Source organism: Symphalangus syndactylus, chromosome 1 (assembly GCF_028878055.3).
Source record: "Symphalangus syndactylus isolate Jambi chromosome 1, NHGRI_mSymSyn1-v2.1_pri, whole genome shotgun sequence".
In the NCBI taxonomy this organism is placed as follows: Eukaryota; Metazoa; Chordata; class Mammalia; order Primates; family Hylobatidae; genus Symphalangus; species Symphalangus syndactylus.
This window is the reverse complement of record NC_072423.2, coordinates 91,481,063-91,506,418: the sequence shown is the minus strand read 5'-3', so window position 1 is coordinate 91,506,418 and position 25,356 is coordinate 91,481,063. Positions and strand designations below refer to the sequence as shown.

The following is a 25,356-nucleotide window of genomic DNA, read 5'->3' as shown; positions in this document are numbered from 1 at the left end:
TAAGACTTATAACTGTTCAACCAAAATAAAACAAACTGCCAGGCACTGTGGCTCACGCCTGTAATCCCAGCACTTCGGGGGGCCGAGGCAGTCAGATCAATTAAGGTCAGGAATTCAAGATCAGCCTGGCTAACATGGTGAAACCCCGTTTCTACTAAAAATACAAAAATTAGCCAGGCATGGTGGCACGTGCCTGTAATCTCAGCTACTCGGGAGGCTGAGACAGAAGAATCACTTGAACCCAGGAGGCAGGGGTTGCAGTGAGCCAAGATTGCACCATTGCACTCCAGCCTGGGCAACAAGAGCAAAACTCTGTCTAAAAAATATATATATAAAATATAATAATAAAACTAATAAATTAGGAGATGGAGGACAGGAAAACAAAAAGACTACAGAGAAAAGACTAGAGAAAGGGACCAGAGGTAAGTGGAGAGCCTCAGATCCTGCCATATGTGTTGATATAAAGCTTAATATTTACTATCGGAATGCAAAGAATATAATTTTTCAAGAATCTAGCCTTCAAGAGAAGGCTGGGCAAAGCAAAGGAAAAAAAGCAGCTTGGCAGCCCAGATGCCAGTAAGGTCCACTTTACACTCAGACAGGCAGATGGCGGTGGAGCCCTGAAATGCAGAGGGCCAAGTATATAAAGAAAGTTCCTTTCTAACCCTCTGCTGCAAAAATCCATGTCACATGCTTCCTAACACATAAGGATTATTACTTGATCTTAGCCTGAAAACAGGACGTTTATTTTTCCTCAAACATGTAAAAAGGATTGACCAGGCACAGCGGCTCATGCCTTTAATCCCAGCGCTCTAGGAAGCCAAGGCAGGAGGATCACTTAAGCCCAGTAGTTTGAGACCAGCCTCGGCAACATAGGGAGACCCCATCTCTACAAAAATTAATACATTAGCCAGGCATGGTGGCTCACCCCTGTAGTCCCAGTTACTAAGGAGGCTGAAGTGGGAGGATCACTTGAGCCCTCAGGTTGAGGCAGCAGTGAGCTGTGATCACAATCACACCATTGCATTCCAGCCTGGCTGACAGGGTGACCCTACCTGAAAACAAACAAACAGGCTGGGCGCAGTGGCTCATGCCTGCAATCCCAGCACTTTGGGAGGCCGAGGCGGGCGGATCACCTGAGGTCAGGAGTTTGAGACCAGCCTGGCCAACGTGGTGAAACCCTGTCTCTACTAAAAATACAAAAATGAGCTGGGCATGGTGGTGGCTGCCTGTAATCCCAGCTACTCAGGAGACTGAGGCAGGAGAATCACTTGAACCTGGGAGGCAAAGGTTGCAATGGGCCCAGATCATGCCATTGCACTTCAGCCTGGGCAACAAGAGCAAAACTCCATCTCAAAAAACAAACAACTAAAAACATCTAAGAAGGACTTCTTTTTTTTTTTTTTTTTTTTTTGAGATGGAGTCTCGTTCTGTCGCCCAGGCTGGAGTGCAGTGGTGCAATCTCAGCTCACTGCAAGCTCTGCCTTCCAGGTTCATGCCATTCTCCTGAGGACTACAGGTGCCCGCCACCACACCCAGCTAATTTTGATTTTTTTGTGTGTATTTTTAGTAGAGACAGGGTTTCACCGTGTTAGCCAGGATGGTCTTGATCTCCTGATCTCGTGATCCACTCACCTCGGCCTCCCAAAGTGCTGGGATTACAGGTGTGAGCCACCGCGCCCGGCCTAAGAAGGATTTCTAAAGGCAGAGAGAAGATGGGAGGACAGCTAGAAACTCTTAAGGAGACCGTCTCTGTCCAACAGCCTCCATAAATCTCCCAAAGCCCAAGACTCTATTCCAAAGACCCAGTAACAAAACATCAAAGCTGGCCGGGCGCGGTGGCTCACGCTTGTAATCCCAGCACTTTGGGAGGCCGAGGCGGGCAGATCACGAGGTCAGGAGATCGAGACCATCCTGGCTAACACGGTGAAACCCCGTCTCTACTAAAAATACAAAAAATTAGCCGGGCGTTGTGGCTGGCGCCTGTAGTCCCAGCTACTCGGAGAGGCTGAGGCAGGAGAATGGCGTGAACCCGGGAGGCGGAGCTTGCAGTGAGCCGAGATCGCGCCACTGCAGTCCAGCCTGGGCGACAGCAAGACGCTGTCTCGGAAAAAAAAAAAAAAAAAAAAAAAAACATCAAAGCTGCCTCTAAAATACCAATCAGCCAGAAATCTCGAAGATTTTAGCCATTTGAAAAATGAGGCCAGTGTGGTGGCACATGCCTGTAATCCCAGCATTTTGGAAGAATGAGGCGGGCAGATCATTTGAAGTCAGGAGTTCGAGACCAGCTTAGCCAACATGGGAAATCCCCATCTCTACTAAAAATACAAAAATTAGTCACACACAATGGCAGGTGCCTGTAATCCCAGCTACTTGGCTGAGGCAGGAGAATTGCTTCAACCTGGGAGGTGGAGGTTGCAGTAAGCTGAGATTGCACCACTGCACTCCAGCCTCGGTGACAGAGCGAGACTCTGTCTCCAAAAAAAAAAAAAAAAAAAAAGAAAGAAAAAGAAAAATGAAAGATGGGTGAGGAATTGAGCATTTGGAAGTCAAAGCGTGGCTGAAATTAAAGCAAAGAAAGAGACTCCAACCAAAGCAGTTCACTTGGCAGCTACTATCTGAAGAACCGTTGTCAGAATACTATTAATTGTTACTATGAATCCTATAGGAGGGACACTGGCTGCTAAAGAAGAGAACTGTCAGGGTTGTCTTAGTAAAGGGTGAAGAATGCAAAGTGGGGATAAAAGCCAGAAAGAGTGAAAGAAATAGAACCAAAGTCATGTCTTAGGAGAAGAGAAATAAATGCACCATCTGAAAAGTATCCAGTATTCAAGTAAGTTAGACAAATGAACAACACTGCAGCAAGCCATTCTCTCAAATGCAACCAAATACTAAAAGATAAACACCAGAGAAATAGCAGGTCAGTATGTGGAAAATATGGGGTAGTACTTTTAACATATTATCCTTGGATTAATGACATCAGATATTCAACTGATCAGAGACAGAATACTTAATCTCATCAAAAAAGCTAAGTAGCAATAAGAGACCTTGAAATTATCACTGAGGCCCTCCAACACCAGCTATTTCTTTTTTTTTTTTTTTTTTGAGACAGAGTCTTGCTCTGTCACCGAGGCTGGAGTGCAGTGGTGCAATCTCGGCTCACTGCAAGCTCCGCCTCCCGGGTTCACGCCATTCTCCTGCCTCAGCCTCTCCGAGTAGCTGGGACTACAGGCGCCCGCCACCACGCCCGGCTAATTTTTTGTATTTTTAGTAGAGACGGGGTTTCACCGTGGTCCCGATCTCCTGACCTTGTGATCCACCCGCCTCGGCCTCCCAAAGTGCTGGGATTACAAGCGTGAGCCACACCAGCTATTTCTGCAGTCATGATCACACAATACTGAATCCTCATTTTCTCCCTCCCCTGGCCCTCCAAAACTTTGTCATCACACTCTGAGGAAGAGAGTCACTAAGCGCAGCCTGCCCTCAAGAGGTACAGAGTTAAACTCTGTATCTCTGGGCAGAGGGAAGATCTACATAAATTATTTGAGACTCTTTCTCCAAAAAAAAAAAATATATATATATATATATATTAGCTGGGCATGGTGCAAGTACCTGTGGTCCCAGCTACTTGGGAAGCTGAGGTGGGAGGGACCACTTGAGCCCTGGAGGTTGAGGCTACAGCGAGTTATGATTGCACCACTGCACTCTAGCCTGGGCAACAGAGCTAGATCTGGTCTAAAATAATTAAAATAAAAATTAGAAATAAACAAAAAAACAAATAACTGATGAGCCTGGCCAGGTGCCATGGCTCACGCCTGTAATTTTGGGAGGCCAAAATGGGAGAATCATTAGATCCCAGAAGTTTGAGACCAGACAGGGCAATGTAGCAAGACCCCGTGTCTCTATAAAAAAAAGTTTGATTTTAATTAGCTGGCCGGGTGTGGTGGCTCACACCTAGTACTCCCAGCACTTTGCAAGGCCAAGGTAGGAGGATTACTTGATCCCAGGAGTTCAAGACCAGATTGGGCAATATAGTGAGACCTTGTCTGTACAAATTTTTTTTTTTTTTTTTGAGACAGAGTTTCGCACTGTCACCCCAGCTGGTGTGCAGTGGCGCGATCTCGGCTCACTGCGACCTCCGCCTCCCAAGTTCAAGTGATTCTCCTGCCTCAGCCTCTCAGAGTACCTGGGACTACAGGGGCCCACCACCATGCCTGGCTAATTTTTGTATTTTTAGTAGAGACAGGGTTTCACTAATGTTGGCCAGGCTGTTCTCGAACTCCTGACGTCATGGTCTGCCCACCTCGGCCTCCCAAAATGCTAGGATTACAGACGTGAGCCACCGCGCCTGGCCACAAAAAATTTTTAAATTAGCTGAGTGTGGTTGCACATGCCTGTAGTCCCAGCTACTCGGGAGGCTGAGGTGGGAGGTATCGCTTGAGCCGGGAGTGCAGTAAGCTGAGATCACACTACTGCACTCCGGCCAAGGCCACAGAGCGAGACCCCGTCTGAAAAATATATATGTATTTTATAATCAATAAGGTAAAAAGAGAATATAAAATATTGAGAAGTAGATATTTAGAGTATGGTATGGTGTAACAGAAAATTGAATTTGAAATATCACTCATTCTGCAACTAAAAAATTGGTTAGGCCAGGCGTGGTGGCTCACGCCTGTAATCCCAACACTTTGGGAGGCCGAGGCAGGTGGATCACCTGAGGCCGGGAGTTAAACACCAGCCTGACCAACATGGAGAAACCCCATCTCTACTAAAAATACAAAATTAGCCAGGCGTGGTGGCACATGCCTGTAATCCCAGCTACTCGGGAGAATGAGGCAGGAGAATCGCTTGAGCCAGGGAGGCAGAGGTTGCAGTGAGCTGAGATCAAGCCATTGCACTCTAGCCTGGCCAACAAGAGTGAAACTTCATCTCAAAGAAAGAAAAAATTGGTTAATTTCAACACCAAGTCTCTTAAAAGGAGGCTGGACTATAGAGAAACTAAAGACAAATTCTGTTTTCTGTTTCTTGGGTTTTTTTGAGACAGGGTCTCTCTCTGTTGCCCAGGCTGGAGTGCAGTAGTGTGATCTTGGCTTACTACAGCCTTGACTTCCTCAGCTTAAGCAATCCTCCCACCTCAGCCTCCTGAACAGCTGGTATTACAGGAGCATGCAACCATGCCTGGCTAATTTTTGTATTTTTTTGGTAGAGACAGGGTTTTGCCATGTTGTCCAAGCTGGTCTCGAACTCCTGGGTTCAAGTGATCTGCCTCCCAAAGTGCTAGCATTAGAGGCATGAGCCACTGCACTCAGCTAATAAATTCTTTTAAAAAAAAAAAAAAAAAAAAAACTGAGGGCCAGGTGCAGTGGCTTACACCTGTAATCCCAGCACTTTGGGAGGCCAGGCAGGCGGATCACAAGGTCAGGAGATCGAGACCATCCTGGCTAACATGATGAAACCCCGTCTCTACTAAAAATACAAAACAAAATTAGCCAGGCGTGGCGGCGTGCGCCTGTAGTCCCAGCTACTCGGGAGGCTGAGGCAGGAGAATGGCGTGAACCCAGGAGGCAGAGGTTGCAGTGAGCCGTGATCGCGTCACTGCACTCCAGCCTGGGCGACAGAGCAAGATTCCATCTCAAAAAATAATAATAATAATAATAAAATAAAGATTTGATGTCATAAAGAAATTAGTGCTCCCCAAACAATCTAAAAATCCAAATGCAATTCTAATACAAATCTTAATATCTGGTGGTGAGAACTTTGCAAGATGATTCTATAATTCATGTGCAAGAGAAAAGGGCCAAGAATAGTAAAGATACCTTTAAAGAAAAAAAATCGTATTTTTAAAGACAAATTCTACCAGATAGCAAGCATGTTATTTGCTAAAATAATAATTACCTGTAACCTCAGCATTCTTGGAAGCTGAGGCAGGAGGATCACTTGAGGCCAAGAGTTGAAGACCAGCCTGGGTAACACAGTCAGACCCCGTCTCTACAAATAATAATAATAATATATAAACTATGGTTGGGCACAGTGGCTCACGCCTGTAATCCCAGCACTTTGGGAGGCCGAGATGGGCGAATCACCTGAGATCAGGAGTTCGAGACCAGGCTGGCCAATGTGACAAAACCCCATCTCTACTAAAAATACAAAAAATTAGTCAGGCTTGGTGGCGGGCGCCTGAAATCCCAGCTATTTGGGAGGCTGAGGCAGGAGAATTGCTTGAACCTGGGAGGCAGAGGTTGCAGTGAGCCAAGATCACGCCACTGCACTGCAGCCTGGGCAACAGAGCAAGACTTCATACCAAAAAAAAAAAAAAAAAGACAAGTCCTACCAGGCAGCAGGCATGTTATTTGCTAAAGTAATAATTACCTGTAATCAGGCCGGGCACAGTGGCTCACGCCTGTAATCCCAGCACTTTGGGAGGCCGAGGCAGGCAGATCACAAGGTCAGGAGTTTGAGACCAGCCTGGCCAATATGCTGAAACTCTGTCTCTACTAAAAATACAAAAATTAGCCAGGCATGGTGGTGGGCGCCTATAGTCCCAGCTACTCAGGAAGCTGAGGCAGGAGAAACACTTGAACCCAGGAGGCGGAGCTTGCAGTAAGCGGAGATCGTACCAGCGCACTCCAGCCTGGGCAACAGAGCAAGACTCCGTCTCAAATAAATAATAATAATAATAATAATAATTACCTATAATCTCGGCATTCTGGGAAGCTGAGGGAGGAGGATCACTTGAGGCCAAGAGTTTGAGACCAGTCTGGGCAACACAGTGAGATCCCAACTCTACAAAAAAAAAAAAAAATAGTAATAATAATGTATAAATTAACAATCATAGTATGCTAAAGACACAGGGATGGGCAAGTGTCCAATGGAACAGAAAACGAGCCTAAAAATAACTCATGCATACTTGAAACAATATATGACAGAGATAATATAATCACTGGGGAAAGAATGAACTATTTACCAAATGGCACTATAAAAAAATAAAATTAGATCACTACTTCACACCAATCACAAAATTATATTCTAAGTAACCAAATAGGCCAGGCGCGGTGGCTCACACCTGTAATCCCAGCACTTTGGGAGGCTGAGGTGGGCGGATCACAAGATCAAGAGATCGAGACCATCCTGGCCAACATGGTAAAAAATCCCATCTCTACTAAAAATACAAAAATTAGCTGGGCGTGGTGACACACGCCTGTAGTCCCATCTACCTGGGAGGCTGAGGCAGGAGAATAGCTTGAACCTGGGAGGCAGAGGTTGCAGTGAGCCAAGATCGTGCCACTGTACTCCAGGCTGGTGACAAAGTGAGACTCTGTCTCAAAAAAAATAATAAATAAATAAGTAAAATTTTAGAAGAAAACAAGAATATCTTTCTGACCTCAGGATAAGGAAAGAGTTTTTAAAGAAGAAACAAAGGAGGCCAGGTGCGGTGGCTCACGTCTGTAATCCCAGCACTTTGGGAGGCCAGGGCGGGCAGATCACAAGGTCAGGAGTTCGAGACCAGCCTGGCCAGAGATTAGCCTAGCCAACATGGAAAAACCCCGTCTCTACTAAAAATACAAAAATTACAGGCAGGCACCTGTAATCCCAGCTACTGAGGAGGCTGAGGCAGGAGAATAGCTTGAACCTGGGAGGCGGAGGTTGCAATGAGCCGAGATCACGCCACTGCACTCCAACCTGGGCGACAGAGCAAAACTCCAACTCAATAAAAAAAAAAAAAAAAAAATACGCAAAAGAATAAATCATGAAGAAAAAGGCAAATAAATTGCGCAACATTAAAAGAGAAAAAATTATGCATCACAACTTGCCATAACAAACTGAAAAAACAAGCCACAAATAGAAGACATACTATCTGAAACTAATACAACTAACAAAGTAGATGGAACATATAAATTATCACTAAAAACCAGTAAGAAAAAGCCCAATAATCATCAAGAAAAAAAAATCACCAAATAGAAATTCTATACTTTTTTTTTTTTTGAGATGGAGTGTCACTCTATCATCCAGGCTGGAGTGCAGTGGTGCAATCTCGGCTCACTGCAAGCTCCGCCTCCCGGGTTCACGCCATTCTCCTGCCTCAGCCTCCGGAGTAGCTGGGACTACAGGTGCCCGCCACCACACCTGGCTAATTTTTTGTATTTTTAGTAGAGACAGGGTTTCACCGTATTAGCCAGGATGGTCTCGATCTCCTGACCTTGTGATCCACCTGTCTCAGCCTCCCAAAGTGCTGAGATTACAGATGTGAGCCACCGCACCCAGCCTACCAAATAGAAATTCTAATCACATAATAGAAATAGCCAATTCAGGCCAGGAGTGGTGTCTCACACCTGTAATCCCAGCACTTTGGGAGGCCGAGATGGGCGGATCACTTGAGGTCAGGAGTTCGAGACCAGCCTGGCCAACATGGTGAAACCCTGTCTCTACTAAAAATATAAAAATTAGCGGGGCGTGGTGGTGCACACCTGTCATCCCAGCTATTCGGGAGGCTGAGGCGAGAGAATCACTTGAACACGGGAGGCAGAGGTTGCAGTGAACTGAAATCACACCACTGCACTCCAGCCTGGGCAACAGAATAAGACTGTCTCAAAAAAAAAAAAAAAAAAAAAAGCCAATTCACAAAATTAGATATAAAAAAGAATGATAAAGATTACAGAACCTCATTAGTAATCTGGAAAGTGCAAATTAAAATGGCAAGAAAATAGAATTTCATGTCCATCAGATTGGCAATATGAAAACATCTGACTAAACCAAGTGATTAGGAGGATACAAATTGCGTAAGTGGCAACATTAGTTGGTACATCCGGTCTAGGAGAGCAATTTGCAACCACCTATAGAATGAAAATACCCTTGGCTGGGCACGGTGGCTCACGCCTGTAATCCCAGCACTTTGGGAGGCCGAGGTGGGCAGATCACGAGGTCAGGAGATCGAGACCATCCTGGCTAACATGGTGAAACCCCATCTCCACTAAAAATACAAAAAATTAGCCGGGTGTGGTGGCAGGCACCTGTAGTCCCAGCTACTTGGGAGGCTGAGGCAGGAGAATGGCGTGAACCCAGGAGGCGGAGGTTGCAGTGAGCGGAGATCATGCCACTGCACTCCAGCCTGGGAGACAGAGTGAGACTCCGTCTCAAAAAAAAAAAGAATGAAAATACCCTTTTACCCACCAACAGTCCTAGCTAGATTCATACCCTAGAGAAACTCTCAGGCTGGGCGCAGTGGCTCACGCCTGTAATCCCAGCACTTTGGGAAGCCGAGGCAGGTGGATCACCTGAGGTCAGGAGTTCGAGACCAGCCTGACCAAGATGGAGAAACCCTGTCTCTATTAAAATTACAAAATTAGCTGGGCATGGTGGCGCATGCCTGTAATCCCAGCTACTCGGGAGGCTGAGGCAGAAGAACTGCTTGAACCTGGGAGGTGGAGGCTGCAGTGAGCCAAGATCGTGCCATTGCACTCCAGCCTGGGCAACAAGAGCGAAACTCCGTCTCAAAAAAAAAAAAAAAGAGAAACTCTCACACATGTACACAAACATGTACACAAAGCAATATATAAAAGATTTCACTGCAGCACTGGTTATAGTAGTAAAAATTTGGAAATTTGAAAAATAGGCCAGGCGTGGTGGCTCACACCTGTAATCCTAGCACTTTGGGAGGCCAAGGCAGGCAGATCACCTGAGGTCAGGAGTTTGAGACCAGCCCGGACCACATGGTGAAACCCCGTCTCTACTAAAAATACAAAAATTAGCTGGGCGTGGTGGCAGGAGCCTGTAATAGCAGCTACTCAGGAGGCTGAGGCAGGAGAATCGCTTGAACCTGAGTGGAAGAGGTTGCAGTGAGCCAAGATCATGCCATTGCACTCCAGCCTGGGCAACAAGAGTGACACTGTCTCAAAAAAAAAATTTTTTTTGAAAAATAATTTGTAGAACATTTGTAAAATAAATTGTAGAAAATTTCTAACTAGAATACTAGAAATGACTAAATCTGAAAGAACCAGGACATAAAAGATATGCAAAATGTGTCAAAAACATAATGTTAAAGAAAAAAGGGGTCAGGCATGGTGGCTCATGCCTATAATCCCAGCACTTTGAAAGGCTGAGGTGGGAGGATTGTTTGTGGCCAAGAGTTTGAGACCAGCCCGGGCAACATAGTGAGACAAACATCTTAATTTTTAAAATTAAATTAAATTTAAAAAAAAGAGGGAAGCGGCCAGGCACAGTGGCTCATGCCTGCAATCCCAGCAGTTTGGGAGGCAGAGGCGGGCAGATCAAAAGGTCAAGAGATCGAGACCATCCTGGCCAACATGGTGAAACCACATCTCTACTAAAAACACAAAAATTAGCTGGCTGTGATGGTGCACGACTGTAATCCCAGCTACTCGGGAGGCTGAAGCAGGAGAATAGCTTGAACCCAGGAGGCGGACAGTGCAGTGAGCTGAGGTCGGGCCACTGCACTCCAGCCTGGAGACAGAGCGAGACTCTGTCTCAAAAAAAAAAAAAAAGAAAAGAAAAAGAAAAAAGGGAAATAGGCCGGGCACAGTGGCTCACACCTATAATCCCAACACTTTGGGAGGCCGAGGTGGGCGCATCACCTGAGGTCAGGAATTCAAGATCAGCCTGACCAACACGGACAAACCCGATCTCTACTAAAAATACAAAAAATTAGCCAGGCGTGGTAGCGCATGCCTGTAATCCCAGCTACTCAGGAGGCTGAGGCAGGAGAATCACTTGAACCCGGGAGGCTAGAGGTTGCGGTGAGCCGAGATCAGGCCATCACACTCCAGCCTAAGCAACAAGAAACTCCATCTCAAAAAAAAAAAAAAAAAAGAAAAGAAAAAGAAAAAGAAAAAAAAAATAGCAGATTCACCTTAAAGTTTTTTCCAGAAAACAAAAGATACAGTGGAATGCGACAGTGTGAATTTTAACTGACATCTACCCCAAAAGGGAGAACCACAGCATTCGTGGAGGTAATGCAATACTATATTGACTTGTAAAAATGATGAGCACGTTTAAGTTTTTATTCAATCTCCCCGTTCCAAAAATCCACCTGATAAAGTATCCTCAAGTACAGAAGTGATGAGATGTTAGAGGATAAGAACAGATACTATTCTGCCTCACAGACCAAAAAAGCAGGGCCAGATGCAGTGGCTCACCTTGTAATCCCAGCACTTTGGGAGGCTGTGGGGGGCGGATCACCTCAGGTCAGGAGCTTGCAATGAACCTGGCCAACATGGTGAAAGCCCATCTCTATTAAAAATACAAAAATTAGCCAGGTTTGGTGGCACACACCTGTAATCCCAGCTACTTGGGAGGCTGAGGCACAAGAATAGCTTGAACCCAGGAGATAGAGGTTACAGTGAGCCAAGATCGTGCCACTGCACTCCAGCCTGGGCAATAGAGTGAGACCCCCCCCCAAAAAAAAAAGCAAAGAAACTACCACAATTAACATTCCCATCAGGGTGGATCACCTGAGGTCAGGAGTTCGAGACCAGCATGGCCAACATGGTGAAACCCCGTCTCTACTAAAAATACAAAAATTAGCTGGGGATGGCAGCAGGCACCTGTAATCCCAGCTACTTGGGAGGCTGAGGCAGGAGAATCTCTTGAACCCAGGAGGCAGAGGTTGCAATGAGTCAAGATCACACCATTGCACTCCAGCCTGGGCAACAAGAGCAAAAATCCATCCAAAAAAAAAAAAAATGGCCATGCTGGAATAGATATACATACTGTACTGTACTATGTGAGACCAGAGAATGGCGTTCCAAGAAAGGACCCGAAGGACACATTTACAAGACCATCAGGAATATACTGGTGACATCGGTGGACATCAGCATCACTTAGAAATTCAGTGGTGGCTTCTGAGCAGTCCACAGCTGATGACAGGAGAAGCAGTCACAGAGCTGAGCTACTCAAGATATACGGGGAAGTATCTCCCAACACATAACAGAGGCCGGGTAGCACTACTTAGCTGCCAAAAGCCAGAAATATGCAACTACCATAAAACTGTCAATGTTGCAGGGGTAGCCATGGGGAGTTCGATTCACAGAGTTGTGGATACAATAGAGCATAGCATCCTCAGGGGAAAAATATGTGGATAGCCAAAAAGGATGCTACTACACATCTACAAACAGAAAAAGGCAAGAATAGAGGAGGAAGAGGCAGCTAAGGGCAATCACCACAATAAACAGTCAAAATCCTGAATTCAGCTCCTGGATCTAAGCCACCTTTTTTTTTTTTTTTTTGGAGACAGAGTCTTGCTCTGTTGCCCAGGCTGGAGTGCAGTGGTGCGATCTAGGCTCACTGCAACATCCTCCACCTCAGGGTTCAAGGGACTCTCCTGCCTCAGCCTCCTTAGTAGCTGGGATTACAGGCACACGCCACCATGCCCAGCTAATTTTTGTATTTTTAGTAGAGACGGGGTTTCGCCACATTGGCCAGGCTGGTCTCAAACTCCTGACTTCAAGTGATCTGACCACCTTAGCCTCCCAAAGTGCTGGGATTACAGGCATGAGCCACCGCACCTGGCTGAACCAACTTTCACATCCAAAACTCAATTACTGAAGAGGTGCCCAAATCCCTACGAAAGGATGCTAAAACTGTAACAGTTCTGCCAGTTCCTCCTAAAAGGGAGAATGTCAACATATCACTTACTCAGATAACTGTACACTGGGTAAAGGGAAACGCCTAAACACTTTGAGGATTTTGGGCACAAGATCTGAGCTGACATTGAGACCTGGAAACCCAAAGCATCATCATGATCCCCGCATTAGAGTGGGGACTTACAGGTGTCAGGCGGTAACTGAAGTCCTAGCCAAAACTTACTAGCTCATAGTAAGTCTGCTTGTCTATGGACCCATCACTAGTCATTTCCTCAGTTCCAAGTGTTTAAATGGGGGCTAGGCATGGGAGGCTGAGGCAGGAGAATTGCTTGAACCCAGGAGGTGGAGATTGCAGTGAGCCGAGATTGCGCCACTGCACTCCAGCCTGGGCGGCAGAGTGGGACTCTGTCTCAAAACAAAAAAAAAATTAGCGGCCGGGCGTGGTGGCTCATGCCTGTAATCTCAGCACCTTGGTAGGCAGAGGCGGGCGGATCACGAGGTCAGGAGATCGAGACCATCCTGGCTAAAACGGTGAAACCCCGTCTCTACTAAAAATACAAAAAATTAGCCAGAAGTGGTGGCAGGCGCCTGTAGTCCCAGCTACTCGCGAGGCTGAGGCAGGAGAAAGGCGTGAACCCGAGAGGTGGAGCTTGCAGTGAGCCGAGATTGCGCCACTGCACTCCAGCCTGGGCGACAGAGCGAGACTCCGTCTCAAAAAAAAAAAAAAAATTAGCCAGGCGTGGTGGTGCGCGCCTGTAGTCTCAGCTGCTTGGGAGACTGAGGACCAAGAATTGCTTGAACTCGGGAGATGGAAGTTGCAGTGAGCCCAGATGGCGCCACTGCAAGCCAGCACATTCCATCTCAAAAAAAAAAAACCAAGTATTTAACAGGATTGATATACTTAGGAGTTGAAGTAATCACATTGGGTCCTTGGCCTAAGAGGTAAGACCTATCATAGTGGAACAGACAAAGAGATCTCTAAAACCCCTCCCTCTCTTCAGCCACGATAGTAAATCAAAAGCAGTATCACATCCTGGGGAGGGACAGAGATCAGTGCCACCATTAAAGACAAAAAGGATGCATGGGTGTGGTGTCTATCACATCCATACTTAGAAATATATCTCCAGCCCACATACCGGGTAAGCTGCCAACTTTGACTCAAACTCTGAGCAGGAAAGGGCTCTGCATCAAGTCTAGGATGCAATGCACACTTAAGCCATGCAATCCAGCAGATCCTGGGGGTTCAAAGTATCAGTAGGGAAAAAAAGATTCAGTGTAGAACTTATGGCAAGCTCCTATGGCAAAAGCACAACGCAAGTCCCTGAGATTCTGGAGCAAGGCCAAGCTGTCCAAAGCAGGGAAGTAGGTGCCTTTTGAGAAACAGCGTCAGGGCTGTTACTGGAAAGCTTGACTATGAAGCATCCAGAACTGCCCCATTATGAATTGGGTCTTGTCAGACCTATTAAGTCATAAACTCAGACAGACCCTTTAGTCAGACATAAAGATGGAAATGGTATATACATGATGAAGCTGAAAGCAGAACCAGAAAACATTAGTACATTGCATGACCAGGTAGCCCAGATACCCATGTTACCTACCACAGTTGTAAAGGCACCTCTTCCCTGGAAGACCACCTCAATGTCACACTCCTCCACAACCCAGGAAATTCTATTTATTTTGGGCCAGGTACAGTGGCTCATGCCTGTTTCCCAGCAATTTGGTCGCTTGAGCCCAGGAGTTGGAGACCAGCCTAGGCACCATAATGAGGCACTGTCACACTCCAAAAAATTAAAGAATTAGCTGGGTGTGATGGCACATGCCTACAGTCCCAGTTACTCAGGAGGCTGAGGTGGGGGGATCCTCCGAGCCCAGGAGTTCAACGCTGCAGTGAGCCGTGATCACACACTGCATTCCAGCCTAGGTGACAGAGTGAGATCCTGGTTCAAAAAGAAAAGAAATTGAGGCCCAGAGTGGTGGCTCACGCCTGTAATACCAGCACTTTAGGAGGCCGAGTCAGGTTGATCACTTAAGTTCAGGGGTTCGAGACTAGCCTGGCCAACATGGTGAAACCCCGTCTCTACTAAAAATACAAAAGTCAGCTGGGAGTGGTGGCGGGCGCTTGTAATCCCAGCTACTCAGGAGGCTGAGGCAAGAGAATCGCTTGAAGCTGGGAGGCAGAGGTTGCAGTGAACTGAGACCACACCACTGCACTGCAGCCTGGGTGACAGAGTGAGACCCCATCTCCAAAAGAAATTGAGCCTTTTCTCCACTGTCACGTCTCTACAAGTTCCCTGCCAAGCACTGGTCATTTGCATGTCCTTCTCCTCTATTAATTGAGGCAGTGCCTCTTCCTGCCAGGTGGGGGCAGGGTTGCTCCTTGAACAAATACTCTCCAGACCTCTCTAAGAGCAAAATCATTTGTTAAGGTACGACAGTCAATGAATTGGCTGAGAAAAGATCATTTAAAAATTTACAGCGTTCCCAACATAAAAAGGCAAACTGAAAAAAACTTAGAGGTAACTAATAAATGTATATTGAGTCCTATTTGTGAATTGTATTCTGCTAGACAATAGAGATAGCAGGATGATTTACCTAGATAAAATCAAACCCCAGGGAGTTTACTGTGGGTGGGAAGGGGTAGATAAGGCTTGGGGGAGGGGTGGTGATAGGGAGGCAGGGCTTTTTTCCTGTAGAGATGGGGGTTTCATCTTACTATGTTGCCCAGGCTGGTCTCAAACCTCTGGCCTCAAGGGACCCTCTCACCTTGGCCTCCCAAAGTGCTGGGATTACAGGTGTGAGCCATTGGCCCTGTTAGAAGCAGGGCTTTTTTTTTTTTTTAACTGAGACAGAGTCTCACTCTGTCACCCAGGCTGGAGTTTAATGGCGCTATCTCAGCTCATCGCAACCTTCACCTCCCACGTTCAAGCAAGTCTCATGCCTCAGCCTCCCAAATAGCTGGGATTACAGGCACACTCCAAAATGTCCAGCTAATTTTTGTATTTTTAGTAGTGACGGGATTTCACCATGTTGCCCAGGCTGGTCTTGAACTCCTGACCTCAGGTGATCCTCCCGCCTTGGCCTCCCAAAGTGCTGGGATTACAGGCGAGCCACCGCACCTGGCCTAGCAGCACTTCTTAATGGCTGTATTGATCAATTTGGGCTATAGCTTAAAGACAATGGAGAGGCACTGAAGGATTGTGAGCTGAAGTGGGACCTGACCAGACTTTTTTTTTTTTTTTTGAGAGAGAGGTTTCGCTCTTGTTGGCCAGGCTGGAGTGCAGTGGCGCGATCTCAGCTCACCTCAACCTCCGCCTTTCTCAAGCGATTCTCCTGCCTCAGCCTCCTGAGTAGCTGGGATTACAGGCATGAGCCACCACGCCTGGCTGATTTTGTATTTTTAGTAGAGATGGGGTTTCTCCATGTTGGTAGGCTGGTCTCAAACTCCCAACCTCAAGTGATCCACACGCCTAGGCCTCCCAACGTGCTGGGATTACAGGCATGAGCCACTGTGCCCGACCGACCAGAGTTTTTATTCGTAAAGATCACTCTGACTACAGTGTGGAGAATGAACTAGAAGGGAAGAAGCCACAGCCAGGAAGCCAGACTGAGTCTGTTACCTAGGGATTGCTTTGGGAGGCCAAGCCTGGAGAATCATTTGAGCCCAGGAGTTTGAGACCAGCCTGGCAACACAGCAAGACCTCTGTCTATTCAAAAAGTAAAATAGATTAGCTGGGCACAGTGGCCCATGCCTGTAGTCCCAGCTCAGCCCAGAGGATTGCTTGAGCCCAGGAGTTTGAGGTTACAGTGACCAAGAGTGAAACCCTCTTTTTCTTTTTGAGACAGGGCCTCTATTTGTTGCACAATTAAAGCTCACTGCAGCCTTGAACTCCTGGGCTCAAGCAATCCTCCCCACCTCAGCCTCCCCTGGAACTGGGACTATACACGTGCACCACCACACGCAGCTAATTTTTATTTTTGTAGAGACGGGTCTCCGTATGTTGCCCAGGCTGGTCTCAAACTCCTGGGCTCAAGTAGTCTGCTTGCCTTGGCCTCCCAAAGTGCTGGGATTATGTGGGGGAAAGAAAGAGAGAGATCAGACTGTTACTGTGTCTATGTGGGAAAAGGAAGACATAAGAAACTCCATTTTGATCTGTACTAAGAAAAATTCTTCTGCCTTGAAACACTGTTAATCTGTAACCCTAGCCCCAGGCCTGTGCTCCCAGAAACATGCGCTGTATTGACTCAAGGTTTAATGGATTTAGGGCTGTGCAGGATGTGCTTTGTTAAAAATGTGTTTGCAGGCAGTATGCTTGGTAAAAATCATCGCCATTCTCCAGTCTCGAGTACCCAGGGACACAATACACTGCGGAAGGCTGCAGGGACCTCTGCCCAAGAAAGCCTGGGTATTGTCCAAGGTTTCTCCCCACTGAGACAGCCTGAGATATGGCCTCATGGGAAGGGAAAGACCTGACCGTCCCCCAGACACCCGTAAAGGGTCTGTGCTGAGGAGGATTAGTGAAAGAGGAAGGCCTCTTTGCAGCTGAGGTAAGAGTAGTCCCAGCTACTTGGGAGGCTGAGGCATGAGAATTGCTTGAACCTGGGAGGTGGAGGTTGCAATGAGCAGAGATCGCGCCATTGAACTCCAGCCTGGGCGACAGAGTGAGACTCTGTCTCAGAAAAAAAAAAAAAAAAAAAAAAAGCCCTGCTTCTAGCATTAGCATCTGTCTCCTGCTAGTCCCTGGGAATGGAATATCTGTATAAAACCCGATCGTACATCCTATTTACTGATAGGAGAAAACCGCCTTATGGCTGGAGGTTAGATATGCTGGCGGCAATACTGCTTTTTTTTTTTTGAGACAGAGTCTCGCCTTGTCGCCCAGGGTTCACGCCATTCTCCTGCCTCAGCCTCCCAAGTAGCTGGGGCTACAGGCGCGCGCCATCACACCCGGCTAATTTTTTGTGTGTTTTTAGTAGAGACGGTTTCACCATGTTAGCCAGGATGGTCTCGATCTCCTGACCTCGCGATCCATCCACCTCGGCCTCCCAAAGTGCTGGGATTACAGGTGTGAGCCACCGCGCCCTGCCGGCAATACTGTTGTTTTTTGTTTTTTGTTTTTTTTTTCTGAGACGGAGTCTGGCTCTGTCGCCCAGGCTGGAGTGCAGTGGCGCAATCTCGGCTCACTGCAAGCTCCACCTCCCGGGTTCACGCCATTCTCCTGCCTCAGCCTCCCGAGTAGCTGGGACTACAGGCGCCCGCCACTACTCCGGGCTAATTTTTTGTATTTTTAGTAGAGACGGGGTTTCACCGTGTTAGCCAGGATGGTCTTGATCTCCTGACCTCGTGATCCGCTCGCCTCGGCCTCCCAAAGTGCTGGGATTACAGGCGTGAGCCACCGCGCCCAACCAATACTGCTCTTTACTGCGCTGAGATGTTTGTGTAAAGTCAAACATAAATGTGGCCTAGGTGCACATCAAGGCACAGCACCTTTCCTTAAACTTATTTATGATACAGAGTCCTTTGCTCACATGTTTTCCTGCTGACCCTCTCCCCACCATTACCCTATAGTCCTGCCACATCCCTCTGGCTGAGATGGTAGAGATAGTGATCAATAAATACTGAGGTAACTCAATCACCTGCCACCGTGCCCACACCACGCCCGGCTTATTTTTGAATTTTTAGTAGAGAACGGGTTTCACCATGTTGGCCATGCTGGTCTCTAACTCCTGGCCTCAGGTGATCCGCCCACTTCGGCCTCCCAAAGTGCTAGGATTACAGGCATGAGCCACCGCGTTTAAATTCAACATTTTAAAGTGGGTAAATACACAATTCTAGACTTCTGGATTCTTTTGAAAACTGACTATCTGATCACACAGAGACAATATTGTCGCAAGGCAACAATCAGCTGGAGCTGTGAAAGGGCTGCCCAGTTCACCAGTCCCAACTCAATTCATTTCACTTACCTACATTACTTAGCTGATTTCTGTACGTGAGTTGGAGACCCCTAACCTAAATGTCCTCTTTTCCACTTCCACTGCCATTACACTTGTTAGTATTGAATCCTCTTGCCTAAACTACTATGGCAATCTAATTAATGGCCTTGTCTCCATCTTATCCCCCAATGTCTTATCACTTTCCTACTTAAAAACTCTCCCTGGTTTTTTTTTTCTTTTCTATCTATAATTCAAATGATTTAGCTTTGCATTCCAGGTCCCGCTTATCTGGCTTTCCCCAGGAAATACTTTCCAGTTTTATATTCTAATACTCCCCTTTTGCCCATCTTTCACGAATTGTAGCTACACACTTCCTTCTTTTTCTAGCACCAAGCTTGTGCTCCAGTTGTTTCTTCAACTGGAATTCCCCTCCCAAGTCTTTCTACCCTTTCATGCCCAGACACTTTATAAAGCATTTCCCAACTGCCATTCCCACACACAACCTCCCCAGCCTTGTCTGTCTACTCTGGGCCATCTTTATTTTCCAGTTTATCTGTCCCACTTTTTTTTTCTTTTTTTTGTTTGAGACAGGGTCGGTCCCAGTCATCCAGGCTGGAGTGCAGTGCAGTGGCTTTATCACAGCTCATTTGCAGTCTCAACCTCCTGGGCTCAAGCAATCCTCCCACCTTAGCCTCCCAAGTAGCTGGGGCTACAGGCATGCACCACCGCTCCTGGCTAATTTTTTCTGTTTTTTTGTAGAGATGGGTATGGGTTTCTCACTATGTTGCTTAGGCTGGTCTTGAACTCTTGGGCTCAAGAGATCCTCTCGCCTTGGCCTCCCAAAATACTGAGCCAGGCCAGGTGTGGTGGCCCACCCCTGTAATCCCAGCACTTTGGGAGGCTGAGGCAGGAGGTGACCTGAGGTCAGTAGTTCGAGACCAGCCTAGCCAACGTGATGAAACCCCGTCTCTCCTAAAAATACAAAAATTAGCGGGGCATGATGATGACGGGAGCCTGTAATCCCAGCTACTCAGGAGGCTGAGGAAGGAGAATCGCTTGAATCTGGGAGGCGAGGTTGCAGTGAACAGACATCCCGCCACTGGACTCCAGCCTGCGCGACAGAGCAAGCCAACGTCTTGAAAAAAAAATGTTTATAAAGTGTGCTTGTACACGTAGATGTTTACCACAAACGACTGAACTAATGCTGTCCAGTCTCAGTAAAACAGTCTATAGCTGACTGCAACCATATTGATCAGGCAGGAGTTGCAGCAGGCAGCACCGCCGGAGCTCTTTAGGGTTCCCCATCAATAAAATGGGGGTTGTCATCCTACCTAGCTCTTGGGATTTTGGTGGATTAATCGATTCATATAGTGTGCTTAAAACGGTGCTCCATAAATGTTAGCTAATGTTGGCCCGTAGTAGTCCAAGATCTAAAGAAAACGCACCAGAAGGCAGGACATAGGGGACCAGTTAGGAAAAAATCAGATCCTGTCTTCAGTGGAGCACTTACGCCCTGACTTACTTTCCCGAAATGGCCCCACCAAAGGGGACCTCCTCCCGAGCTTAGCCCGGGATCCAGTACCTGAGTCGTCTCCCGCACTGAGACCCTGGACACCAGCCTCCGAATGTGAGCCAGGCAGCTGGCGCGGAATCGACACGACGGCGATCGAGGCTTCAGCAGGCTGTAGCTCCATGGACGCGGATCTCGCACACAGGTTTGGGGTGTGTGTGAGCAAGGGGCAGCTCAGAACAGGGTTAGAGGGTAGGCAGTCGTGACCGTCAGTCCAGGATCAGCGTGAGGCAGTGATCTCACCGCTCCTGCCACATGCACTGGGTGAGAAAACCAAGCCGCAATGCGGTCGGTGAGCAAGCACGCTTCCGTAGGACGCATGCGCGCCTTTTTCGCGCCGCAAGTTCAGGCAGCGCTTTGTCTACGCCCTCCTTCCCTGGAACTCTCTACCCACAACTCCCCGGGGTCGCATACAGTCAACGTATGCGCGTGCGCTCGCCGTGGCCCCGCCCCCAAATCCCGTGGGCCTCTGCGGGATGGTATTTAATCGTCTCTCCGTGCTAAATTCGTTCTCATTTTCCTACTGCGCAGGGTAAGTGGACTTGTGTGCTTTGTAGCTGTTACTCTTTTGTGCTTTGTCTTTTTCTTTTATTTTCTTTTGAGCGATTGTGCGAACATAGCATAGCACGCGCTATGCCTTCTGTGTTGTAGCTGTCTGGCCAGGATGACTGGCGAATAAGGTCTTGTGCGTGGCCTCGAGGCTTAAAAGTAGTAGCGGGGCTTTGTGAAGGACAAAATGGCGATGGCGGGCCGTGCAGGTCCCCTCCCTATGATGAGGACCTTTTCACAGACCTGTACTGAGCTCCGTGAGGATATGTAACTCTGAGGAGATGGGCCCTGCAAGCCTCCTGCTTAGTAACGTCTGTTCAGAAAATAGCGTTTTCGAAATGCCCTGTGTTGACCTAATGTCTTCTTGGGCTCCTGTCTCCAGGGTTTACGCGCACGTTGGAATCGAAGAGAGTTCTATTGTTGCAGTAAGTTCTTATGGCCATTTCTTAACCTCTGCTCTTTCGTTGAGTGTGTGGAAGTTGCTACGGGGATGATTTTACGAACCGAACTCTCTCTTTCTGATGGATTAGTGGAGAAAACACAAAAATTCTGAGTAGCACTGTACTGTACGCAACAAATGTCAGGGCCCTATTGATTTGTCTGAGGTGTTAGTGAAGAGTGTTATTTTTTCAGATGTTCAGCCCACAAGAGCTTACTGGTGAAGGAATGGGACAAGACCCATCTTTATGCAAAGCCAGCGTTACAGTAATGTTCCAGGTAGGTGTACATGGTCTACGCCGTTATAGAGGAGACCTTGCTAGATAACCACTCCATGATGAACACAAAATGACAAGCATATGGCTGAACTTACAAGTGATGTCATCTTACTACTGAGAAGTGAGAGAGAGGTCTTAAGGGGTCTTTGAATGACTATTTTTAGCTACATAAAATGCCTTCCTCTGTTGTCTACAGCATCTCATAACCTATCCTGAGGAATTCAGCTGCCTCCCAGGGTGAATACAGGTAATTATCCAAATTGGTGTATGTCATCTCTAAATGTTCACAAGAGAACAAGTGGCCGGCGGAAGCAATATTGTTTTTTGGTGCCTTCCATCTTATTCCTCTTGAAATGATTTTCTGGGGAGGGAGATCGCAACCCGGTGCTACAGTTCTTGTAAGGGTGTGCTGTTACCCTCATCCATATATCGATCACGTTACTGTCAGATGATTTGAATTGATAAGCTGATGTTCTGTGAGGTACAAAAGTTAATAGCATGTTAGAGTTCTGATGGCAGTTGTTGTTTATGAATAAACTTCATTCTATCCTAATACCTTAAATAACTAATTTGCTTTCTTTTCCAGGTATTCCTGATGACAGTCTGCCCCTATCTTACAGTAAGTTTTTCGAATTCTATGGGCTTATTATCTAATAGACAACTTAGCCATCTTGATGTTTGTTACCAAAGCCTGCTTAACCCATAAAATTTTCTGGTTCCTCTTGTTCTCTGTAGTGATGTTTCTAGACCTCCCCTTTTTTCTCTCAGATAGATGCCCACTGATCTGCCCAGGGTCAGATGAATGCTTGTCAGTTGTAGCTTTCCAGGGTTCAGCTCCAGTGAGGAGGAAACATCCTGCCTTACCCCTGTTCTAGCCTGGGAACCAGTAATTGTGAACCCACCAGGGTTAACTTGAAGACGGCATGAGAGGTTATTCCATAAGGAACTGTCTGAGGCATTTTGTTACCTTTTTCTTAGCGTGTCCACTAGCAATCATAAATAGTTTTGACTGGGATAATTAGCTAATTGAATGATTTTTTTTTTTATTCAGGAGCAGCTTGTTGCTATATACCATTGAAAAGCCTTCAGAGCTGAGAGGTTAGTTGATATTTTTTGTTCCTTACAGCTTAGGCCACCAAGTAGGCAGTTTCTATGATGAATAAAACTAGCTCACTATGACTGACAGTGAAAATACATGAACACCTGAGAAACTGGAGAACGCAGGGAGTCGGGGGTTACCATGTCTGAGGAATCTTTCACCCACAGCTTTGTTTTTCTCTAGGTACTACTAACCAATAACCTGATTGGCTCAAAGGTGAGTAATTTCACTGTATTCAATGCATTCAGCATATAGGGTAGGAAAAAGTGCCTTTTTAGGCATGTGTTTGTGATGACTTACATGGAATCTCGTTCGGCTGATGACTTGCTGTTGAGACTGAAATCTGATTTTCTAAGAATGATGGGTGGGAACAACATAATGCGGAATATGAGAAGCACTACTGACTTGGTCTTCCTCCTTTCAGGGCCAGCACCTTCTCTCTAAAGCCCAAGAGGAGTTGGAGGTAAATGGCTTTGCAATAGTTACCGTCAATGGCTGCTATATGAAATTTTCTGTGATTTTTGTGTGTGATAGCACTGTGATCTGGGTGAATGTATACAGACATAACTGGCTTAACCCAAAGTCTTTGATCTCCTGAACCACCAGTGATGAATTGCTGCTCACCATTGATGAGTTGAATACCGCCCCAGTCTGATCAATGTGTGACTGAAAGGTATTTTCTGAGCTGTGAGCCTGCCTTCCAACGACATGTTCTAAAAATTGCAAGTTATTTGAGGAGGCTTTACAGCCAATAGGAAGTTCTTGGGCTAAGTAGTGTTTCCTATAAAATGTGCCCTGAAACTTCTTTCTGCCAAGCAACAGATATAATTGAGAGATTGTAAAATGTGTTGTAGAATGAAAGTCTCTCAAGACTACATGTTTTTTTCTTAATTTTGCAGGAAAACTAAGTGTCTCTGTTCACTCCAGGCTGAAATTACAGGTGAGTAAACCTAAATGTAAGGTGGATTATGCTAAAAATTCCCAATGAAGAAACTTTCACATGTCTTACTCTCTGTCCTAGTCCCAGAGCCTGTAAAGGTGAACCCACTGGGACTGGCTGGGGGAGAAGAGGAAGATTTGTTCCAGAAGGAACTGTCTGAGGGATGATAAAGATTTCTATACAGAGAAAGGGAGTAATCATCACTTGTTGAAAACATTGGTTTTATTTTTTCCAGGTCTGAGGAAAGAAGGTGTATAAAAAATGGTAGGTATCTGTTGAAATATTTAATTGGTTTTATAATAGCAACCTTTTCCTCCTAGGTTACATAGTGTTAAATATTGTGTACATTTGTATTTTCCAATCCAATAAGAATTTTTTTTCCTCTGCAGGAATCTGTCTTGGAAGACATCAGAAGGTGAATTTTCCAAGTCCTTGGACAACCTAGCTGTTAAAAAAAGCTTTCTGGGTTTGGGGGGGTCTTTCAGATGTACCTTAAAGTGTTAGCAGACACAGATTTAAGACACTGGGAGCCAATGAAACAGCAGTTGAGGGTTTGCTGTGTATCACATTTCTGTATTTTATCACCCCCTTCCTGCAACATTATTTCTGTGGAATCTACCTGCCCTTTTGTTTTTAAGATACAAGGGCTTGGTTTTGTTACCAAGGCTGGTTTCAAGGCCCTAGCTTTGAGATCCTCCCACTACATATTTCCAAAGTGCTGGGATTACAGGTGTGATGCGTGGCACCCAGACTTTGCTGCCTTTCTTACATGATCCAGGCCCAGAACCCAAACTCAGGCACTGCATAGATGACCAGTTAGGTAAACTACTGACCTAGCTTGTTGCCAATTGTTGATTGAGCTTCCCATAACTCCACTTCGTTTCTGTTCCTCTGTATGCCGCCACCTTCTATTGCCATCATGAGCCTTTAGGTCTCCATTTCCATATTGCAAATACTATGTTCCACACGTAGGTAGCTCAGTCAGGGCCTTGCTCTTCACTTCAAAAAAGATTCCCTTGAGGACTGGCTGTCAATTTGTGTTGCTGTGTTGGTTGTTGATGAAAATAATAAAATGATGGATTACATAGTCCTGTTTACTTTTTTTTGTATGTATGTGTCTCTTAGCAGCAGTGTGTAAATTTCCATGGGAAACTGGCTTTCCTCTCATGCTCCCTCAAGTACCTGGTACTTGAAGGGACATCTATTAAGTTTCCTTCTTGCCCAGTCCTAGGGTGCAGTGACATGATCACAAGTTCACTGCAACTTCAAGCTTTCGGGCTTAAGCAAACCTACTTCACTTAAACCAGCAGTAGAGGTTTTGCCATGTTGGCCAGGCTGGCCAGGCTTAGTCCTGAACTCAGGTGATCTGCCTGTTTCTCAAATGTGCCTTTTTTTTTCTTTTTTTTTTTTAATTTTTTTAAAATTTTTTTTTTTGCACACAAAACAATAAACATTTTCTAAAAGTACATACGAACAAAAAGATGCATATCAAACATTAGGAAGGTTGCACATGGGAAGACGGGGAATAGAAATGGGGGGTGGGAATTAAAGAAAATAGGGACTTTGTATGAATCAATGATAATAACTCAATCCTCTTTGACAAAGAAGGAAGAGGAAGAAAAAGAAAGTGGGATAAAGGATCAGAAAGGGAGGAAAATAGAAAAAATTAGAGTATGACTCCAGAGTAGACCTGTCTTGTTGTCGCTTGGTTCGTTGGTTGGTTAGACAGTTGTATTTTTCATGTTTCGCCATGTTGGCCAGGCTGGTCTCCCAGCCTCAAGTGATCAACCCGCCTCAGCCTCCCAGAGTACTGGGACTACAGGTGTGAGCCACCACATCCAGCCCCACATTGCTTCTGGCCTCTGTGGTAGACCTCCCAGACGGGGCAGCCGGGCAGAGGCGCTCCCCACATCCCAGACGGGGCGGCCAGGCAGAGGTGCTCCTCACTTCTTCCC

General features: G+C 46.4%; 1 protein-coding gene, 1 long non-coding RNA gene and 8 other non-coding genes across 15 annotated transcripts in view; 9 read left to right on the top strand and 1 right to left on the bottom strand.

Annotated features, from left to right (window-relative positions):
* SLC3A2 (solute carrier family 3 member 2) overlaps nt 1–20,494 on the bottom strand; it is a 31,925-nt gene extending 11,431 nt beyond the window's left edge. Inside the window, exons 1-3 of one of the 5 annotated variants that reach the window (XM_055293760.2) lie at nt 20,110–20,494; nt 6,691–6,783; nt 5,896–5,988 (exon numbers count right to left, since the gene is read on the bottom strand). In XM_055293760.2, coding sequence (XP_055149735.1) covers nt 5,896–5,988; nt 6,691–6,783; nt 20,110–20,221 — 298 coding nt within the window. In that variant the 5' untranslated portion in view covers nt 20,222–20,494. Of the gene's footprint in view, nt 1–58; nt 155–5,895; nt 5,989–6,690; nt 6,784–20,109 lie in introns of all 5 variants that reach the window. The other 4 variants (XM_055293664.2, XM_055293845.2, XM_063642093.1 and 1 more) reach the window with 4 other exon arrangements.
* A 111-nt stretch (nt 20,495–20,605) lies between these two features.
* Nucleotides 20,606–24,488, top strand: LOC129489998 (uncharacterized). Of its 2 annotated transcripts, XR_010121626.1 has the most exons (10): nt 20,608–21,071; nt 21,280–21,363; nt 21,559–21,609; nt 21,949–21,981; nt 22,414–22,460; nt 22,645–22,677; nt 22,886–22,924; nt 23,361–23,401; nt 23,637–23,665; nt 23,791–24,488. It is a non-coding gene; the product is annotated as an uncharacterized lncRNA (long non-coding RNA). The 2 variants fall into 2 exon arrangements; XR_010121625.1 differs by having other exon boundaries at nt 20,606–21,363.
* On the top strand, nt 21,129–21,204 carry LOC129461516 (small nucleolar RNA SNORD26). The gene has a single exon (XR_008650578.1). It is a non-coding gene; the product is annotated as a small nucleolar RNA SNORD26 (small nucleolar RNA).
* On the top strand, nt 21,414–21,485 carry LOC129461513 (small nucleolar RNA SNORD27). The gene has a single exon (XR_008650577.1). It is a non-coding gene; the product is annotated as a small nucleolar RNA SNORD27 (small nucleolar RNA).
* LOC129461508 (small nucleolar RNA SNORD28) lies at nt 21,806–21,880 on the top strand. The gene has a single exon (XR_008650576.1). It is a non-coding gene; the product is annotated as a small nucleolar RNA SNORD28 (small nucleolar RNA).
* LOC129461554 (small nucleolar RNA SNORD22) lies at nt 22,197–22,321 on the top strand. Its single transcript, XR_008650591.1, has one exon. It is a non-coding gene; the product is annotated as a small nucleolar RNA SNORD22 (small nucleolar RNA).
* Nucleotides 22,510–22,574, top strand: LOC129461505 (small nucleolar RNA SNORD29). Its single transcript, XR_008650574.1, has one exon. It is a non-coding gene; the product is annotated as a small nucleolar RNA SNORD29 (small nucleolar RNA).
* LOC129461520 (small nucleolar RNA SNORD30) lies at nt 22,746–22,813 on the top strand. The gene has a single exon (XR_008650579.1). It is a non-coding gene; the product is annotated as a small nucleolar RNA SNORD30 (small nucleolar RNA).
* On the top strand, nt 23,081–23,151 carry LOC129461522 (small nucleolar RNA SNORD31). The gene has a single exon (XR_008650580.1). It is a non-coding gene; the product is annotated as a small nucleolar RNA SNORD31 (small nucleolar RNA).
* LOC129461551 (small nucleolar RNA SNORD22) lies at nt 23,441–23,566 on the top strand. The gene has a single exon (XR_008650590.1). It is a non-coding gene; the product is annotated as a small nucleolar RNA SNORD22 (small nucleolar RNA).
* Nucleotides 24,489–25,356: the final 868 nt, after the last annotated feature.